At 42.8% G+C, this 7,022-nt stretch overlaps 1 protein-coding gene across 5 annotated transcripts in view; it reads left to right on the top strand.

Moving 5' to 3' along the window:
* Positions 1-387: 387 nt before the first annotated feature.
* Positions 388-7,022, top strand: part of LOC143332454 (glutamate receptor 1-like) — a 74,765-nt gene continuing 68,130 nt past the window's right edge. For all 5 annotated transcript variants that reach the window (XR_013078221.1, XM_076749916.1, XM_076749917.1 and 2 more), the window contains exons 1-2: positions 388-799; positions 5,152-5,286. Coding sequence is in view for 4 of the 5 variants with exons in the window: in XM_076749916.1 (XP_076606031.1) it covers positions 697-799; positions 5,152-5,286 (238 nt within the window). In the remaining variant the exon portion in view is untranslated. The remainder of the gene's footprint in view (positions 800-5,151; positions 5,287-7,022) is intronic.

Genomic DNA, 7,022 nt, shown 5'->3' with positions numbered 1-7,022 from the left:
ATTGATGGAGAGAGAGAGAGAGAGAGAGAGAGAGAGAGAGAGAGAGAGAGGAGGGGGGGACTGAACTGATGTCAGGAATAGAGAGCGAGAGTCAGAGACAGACAGGAGAGCAGATCGAGAGAGAAAGAATTGAATTGAATTGAATTGAATTGAGAGAGAGAAAAAACTGCATTTAGAAAGAGACAGACAGAGAAAAGGAGAAAGAAAAAAGAGTGAGACAGAAAGAGAGAGAGAGAGAGAGACAGACAGAAAAAGAGACATAAAAGAAGAGTCAGAGAGAGAAGAGTGGGACACAGAAGGAGAGAGAGAGAGAGAGAGAGAGAGGTTTGAATCAAATTGCGAAAGAGAGAGAAAGAAAGAGAGTCACACACACACACACACACGCACACACACACAGAGAGGGTGGAGGAGGAGGAGGAGGAGGAGGAGGAGGAGGAGAGCTGGGTACAGAAACACTGAGCACTCAGACACTCAGAGTCGACGCGGCAGCAGAGCTCTGCGCTCCAACTATGGATGTTTGAGAAGAGGGAAACACTCAGAGAGCGAGCAGAGAGTCAGACAGAGGAGGACCGGAGCAGACTGCCGGTGGATGTGTGAGTCTGTGAACGGGCTGCGGTGGATCTTTGCCGGCCCCGGTGTGAATGGGATTACGCCGCGTGTTCCGCGTCTCCTGTCGGTGCTGCTGCTGGAGGAAACATGCGGCTGCAGAGCTTCCCGGTCCCCTCGGCTGTCCTCCCGCTGCTGATGCTGCTGCTCGGGCTCTGCAGCGGCACAAGTTTCCCAAGTAACATCAACATAGGTGAGTGAGCGGCGGGCGGCGGGCGGCGGGGTCCCTGCACTCCGGGACCGGAACCCGGCGGGGTCTAATTTTCTACAATATTCTTGGAGATATGTATGATCTGCGTCCATAAACTCTCTGTAAAACTAAATATTCATGTATTTCCAATCTACTCATTCAGTCTCCAATGCATTCATATAATGATGCTTTGTCTAAGAGTCCCCCAACTCCAATTATAAACTATTTCCTTAACAAATACCGAAGACACTTACATCCCTTTCCATTCATTATTGTGACTTAAAATGACGTTTGGAAGCCGAGCACTAACGCAGACAAAAGTGATTCCCATGACAGGTTCCCATAATAATCCTATTGCTAGAGTAATATTCTTGTCGTGACTTCCATCGTGTCTATGTGGCCTCACTGTAATAATGCCTGTAGCCGGAGTTCCCTCTGCGACTTACAGTATGTTAGTAGATTCATTTTGTGACTTACAATGCGTTGTGTCACTTTGATATTCCTGCAACATACAGCAGGAGAGCTAATATACAGTGTTCCCCTGATGACTTAGGTGGACTCGGTACCTGGACTGATTTTCCATTATAGGAATATTACATGAATCAGCACCTTGGACAGAGACTGAGCTTCATGCTGTATTTGTTGATCATGTGTTTTAAAATATTAACCTGCAAAGTACTTAAAGCTGTCAGATGAATTGAGTTAAAAGTATAGTGTAAAACTGAAATTCAGCCAAATTACACTCACTTATACGGCACTTGAGTAAATGTACTTCTTTGCACCACTGGCTGAGACAGTGTAATGAACATGAACTGTATGATAATTCACCATGTGATCATCTTGGTTGTCGCTGTCAAGAAGTGTCTTGTAAGACACGGGCTGGGCACCATCTGGTACACTTAAATAAAACAATCAATTCCATTGCCTGTTTTCACGATCAGTGCATCACTCTGCAAAAACTCCTTTCACTGTGACATTTGTACAGCAGGTGAATCCTCCGTCGGCTCTCTCATTCCCATTTTAACCTTGACTGGTTTGGTCCCATTCAGTGGGGATCAGGCAGCTGTGGGCTGCAGAGCATGTTACTCTCCCAAAATGAAGTTATAATGTGATTCATCGGACCACTGGTCCAGACTCCCACTGCAGCTTCCTCTCAGGTTTGGTGCTGATGTGGCATCAAGTTCAACTAACCTGCATTACTGGAATAAAAACAGTCTGCAGTCTGCGAACCAACCAGCGAGTCTCCGCATTAAAAATCAGTTACGTTGGTTTTCTCTGCTTTAAGTTATTGAATCAGAGCCCCTCTGTGAGAACAGGGGCACAGCTCCCAGCCTCTGGAACGCTGATGAATAAATCATATTCCAATAATGTATATCTCTGTATTGTAGTGTTAGCAGTTTTCAACATGTCACGTGAAACGCGTGTAGAATACAATACATACATTGTGTAATGGTCATGTAAAAAAATCTGTTCTGTTACTACAACTTTTTTTTATAATGGCCTTACTGGTTAGTTACTTTAAGGATTAGATGCTGTTTTCATATGTATGTAAGTGTTCTCCCCAACAGCATAAGGTATATTTGAATTATCTCCATCTGTACCAGCTGCAACAGTGAAATGAGGCATCCAGATGACCTAGAGGTCCATATACGCTGATAATAAAATATAAAGGCACCTGCTGGGTGCTTTTACTGCCAAAGTGCCCCTTACATCAACATAATTTAAGAGTACAATGTTACTTCCACATCAAAACATCAGTGATAACAACCCAGTAATATAATACAGACTAGTTTAACAGTCACAGACTGTTTTCTGCATTACAACTACTTTTACTTTTCATATTTTAAGAACTTTTTGCAAAAAATTCTTGGGTACTTTTATTTTCAGTAACATTTCAACACAGGACTTTTATTTGAGTATTTTTACGGTGTGATATTTCAGTTTTCATTCATTCATCTTCTATACCCGCGTATCCCTTTCGGGGTTGCGGGGGGCTGGAGCCTATCCCAGCTGGCAATGGGCGAGAGGCGGGGTACACCCTGAACCGGTCGCCAGCCGATTGCAGGGCAACATAGACAGACATACAACCATTCACACTCACACTCACACCTATGGACAATTTAGAGTCACCAATTAACCAGCGACCTCCTTGCTGTGAGGCACGCGCACTACCTGCTGCGCCACCGTGCCGCCCCATATTTCAGTTTTATTTAAGATAAAGTATTTGAATACTTCTTCCAAAATTATACTGTATTAAAATAACGTGTTTTCACGGGTATTTTCTTGACTCATATCATCACATGACATCATTTGTCCCTTTTAGTTATACTGTGAATTTCGGAGCTCTTATTTTGAAAGTGTCACGTCGGTAGGAGTTGTACGTGCGACGTTCACGCGGAAAAAGGTCTGTTCCAAACAAAACAAAATGGCGTATGTAATGTTTGTGTAGCACCTGTCTGATGATGGCGGACGGTTGGTCAAAATCCCATTTCACCTTTTGTTCAATTCAAAGTGAGAATTTAAGGTTTTATCACTGTTTTAGTACGTTTAAAATGAGTTTGTGTAAGCTGTCAGAACTGCTATATGAGCCTACTGCGTCTGTCTCTGCGGTGTTTAACTAACTAGCTTAACAGTTAATTAGCTAACTTAAGCTAGCTAACCTAAACATCTATTTCTTTTAGTTGTGTTTGTTACAATAAAATGCTGTAATATGAATGTGTGTATTGCAGTTACCACTTACTGTTGAGTATACTGTAAATACTTCAAGTCTTAATATAGTAAAAGTAAACGATGATGGACTTCAAGCCTACTCAGTAACAATTAGTAAGCTGATTTTCATAATGGAATATTCTGCTGCTGAATCTGTTAATTGTTTGGTCTGTGAAACATAAGAAAACAGAGATAATACCTATCACAATGTCATCTAACCCAAGTTGATGTCATCAAATGTTTTGTACAGTAAAAAATCCAAAGATATTGATCTTACTGTGGTGGCAAGACAGCGAAAAGCTGTAAATTCTCGCAATTGATATGTTGGAACTAGATAATTGGCTCAAAAAAAGACTCAGTCTATTATGAAAGAATCCAAAAAACATACTGGTTAGTTTTCTGTCTATCCGCTAATTGATTGATTGACCAGTTGTTGCAGCTCTAGAGGGTTCAGAGAAAACATGGAGGAAGTGAAGAGTTAAGTTTATTGTTTCTCTCTCGACCACAAGAGACAAACCTGAGGACAAAATGATGTTAAATTCTTTGTGAGAACAAAGAGTCCTGGCAGCGTCTGCACAGAAGGACATTAAAGGTTCATTCTCACATTTGAATTTAGTAGCTGTAAACACCGAAAACAATTCGCTGTAAATTCAGTCAGCAATATTAAAAAAAGTCTTGTCCTACTTCAGCGCAGAGAAGACAAGAAGGTCAATCAATCCAGAGTTTATGTGCTCAGATAATTTCCCTGTGACGCTGAAAACCATTATGCTGACAGAGTGTGTGAGTGCCAGGACAACAGACCGAATGAGAACTGGGAAAAGAGGCTTTTAACAGCAATTACTGTAAACCAGACAGTCATTATTTCTAGTGACAATAGCTAACTCAGCCCGTGTTGTGAGATACAGTATTGTGAGCTCCTGCTGATCATTTCACATTATTCTATTGATCAATGGCTGGTGGCGGTGGGCTCCAAGAAACACAGCAAAGTGCTCTCACAAAAGCAAGGAGGCAAGAGACTGGAAAGACTGCGAGCAAGCAGACATGGATGTAAACCATGAAGAGCTCAGTTTAAACAGCTTATATGCATTTTACGCAAGTGTTAGATGATAACATTGGTTTTAAGAAATGTGAAGCTACCATGAGCAGCTGGTTAGCTTAGCATAAACAAAGACTGGAAACAGGGGAAACAGCTGGCTGGGGACCAGGAACTTCCTGGAGTCTTCGCCGCTTACCTGGCAACTGTTCCCAGCCGAGAAATAGTTTGGCCCATAACCCAAAAGTAAAATGGCAAATTTGCATCATTAAACTTCAGTTTTTATGCAGATGAGACAAATCACATACACCATGTCAGCATGTAATGCTCAATACGATGACAGAGTTTGCAGTCCTAGAACTGCTGAGTGGCTCCGTCTGCAGGTCTCCATCCCAGTGGCATTTTGAATTGATGCAGAAAATGACCTGTGGTTGGTGTAATCATAAAACACTTTAATTGTCTGCTCTTATTTACTGCCATTTTTCAACTGGAAGTGAAGTTTTAGCTGGTGTGCACAGTTGTTTTGTCCCTTCCGGCTCTTTCCTTCCTCCTACAGTACGTGCTTTGGGACAGGAAATGATTCCCACTGTCTGTCTTTGTTTTTGTCCAACAGGAGGCCTTTTCCCCACCGGCTCCCATGAGTACGAGGTGTTCCGTTTTGCTCTGGCGCAGCACCAGGATGTCCCCAAACTGGTGCCCCAAGTGGACATGGTGGACACGGGGAGCAGCTTCGCCATGACCTATGCCTGTAAGTTCAGAAACAAACACCTCCTGCTGTCTGACGTGAAGTTTCAGACTTTTCTTTTGACGCACCAGTGTGTAGGATTTATCGCCACCTAGTGGTGAGATTGCAGATTACAAGCAGCGGCGTGCCCTTCCTGTCACCTGCCCCTTCCACGCATGTAAGAGGACTTACAGAGGCCTTCAACATAGAAACGTGAAAGGCGCTCTCTTGACTCACTGTTTGGTCTGTCCGTTCTGTTCTGCAGTAGAAGTGCTATTTTTCATATAAATTCTGAATCAGATGACTTTAATCAGAAAGTCTTGCTCACAGTGCTGACTCCAAACAGAATTAACACCAACTCTGCAGCTCTACTGAGCCTGCGATTTGACAAATATCTCATAGTTCTGTTCCTTATGGCAGGTTTCCAGTCTGTTTCCAGGAGCAGCAGGCAGCTGTTTTAAATGAAAAATCTGTAAAAGGCTGCTGTGAACTACCTGCTCAGCAACAAACCGCGAACAGACGCAGTCAGAGACTAGCTGGTGGACAAAGTGGAGCATTTAGCAGCTTCAGAGCCAGATACTTCCCTCAGGAGTTGGTAGAGACCAAAAACAGAGAGAGAAGGAAAGTGATGTTGATGAGGTGACACAAACCCGACTAACGAGTGATCCTGTTGCTTTGTGTCTGCTGGATGTGGAAATAGACAAATTTAAATGACGATGGTACGTCAGTGATGTGTTTCTGTTAGTTTCTCTGCCCTCTGGTGGTCTAAAATTACTCAATTCAGCTTTAAATTGTGATTTTCCGAACCACAGAACAGTTTGCATAAAAGTAAAGAAGCTGTGGATTGTGCAGTTTCACAGATGTTAAACAGAAACAAGAAATTTGTTTGTGCAGTCCATTTTTACTCACCACCAACAACCAAAGCACCAGCTGTGCATGTGTTGGCTGTAAGCTAGCTGAAAACACTCACCAGTGTGACTTTAGCAGTGCGCCTGTTAGTGGTTGTGTTCAGCTCTGACTGAACTCCAGAGGCCTCACTTATAAAGATGTTCTTAAATTTACGCTTGAACTTCTTCTTAAGATCGTCTGACAGTTAGCTTACGCTCAGTTTCTAGTCTTTCTTAGATTGATGGCACCTGCCCTCTGATTTGCCCTCATGTAATGCCAGCACAAGTCAAGGTTTAGTCAGGAAGAGCCAAATTCAAGTACTGCACAGTCACTCATTATTTAAATACTCATTATTTAAATCATAAATGCTTTTACAAATGAACGGAGATCACAAGTTCACTGGGTAATAAATGTTCAGTGTAAATTTGGTGGTTAGTTAATGTAACATTGGTCTTAGGTGTGGTGTTAGTGTGACGCTCGACTCTGTGCTGCAGGTTTGTGAAGGCTGCAGTCATCATCATGGGTCAGTGCATCATTCTTCCATCATTCAGACTTCATTCAGCAGACTTGGGATTAAAGAAAGGAAAATAAATAAATGAAGGCAGGCTTTAAAAAGGCAGACAGAAGCAGTAAATGGACATAGACCAGAGGGAACACAGCACTAAATGGACTCTGGCTCCAGGGAACGTTCACTACAGCAGGTTTGGAGAACAATGTGCTGACCTTGTTTTGTTCTGCCCAAAACGCTGAATTTACCAGCCAGCCTTATCACACCTGAACTTAAACCTGCACATGCTCTCAGTTGAGCTGCAGACCCGAGCAGCTGTCTGAATCTGATGTAAGCCTTTCAAAGGCATCCTGTAAGTGTGCTG

Source organism: Chaetodon auriga, chromosome 15 (assembly GCF_051107435.1).
Source record: "Chaetodon auriga isolate fChaAug3 chromosome 15, fChaAug3.hap1, whole genome shotgun sequence".
Classification (NCBI taxonomy): Eukaryota; Metazoa; Chordata; class Actinopteri; order Chaetodontiformes; family Chaetodontidae; genus Chaetodon; species Chaetodon auriga.
This window is presented reverse-complemented; position numbering and strand designations above follow the sequence as displayed.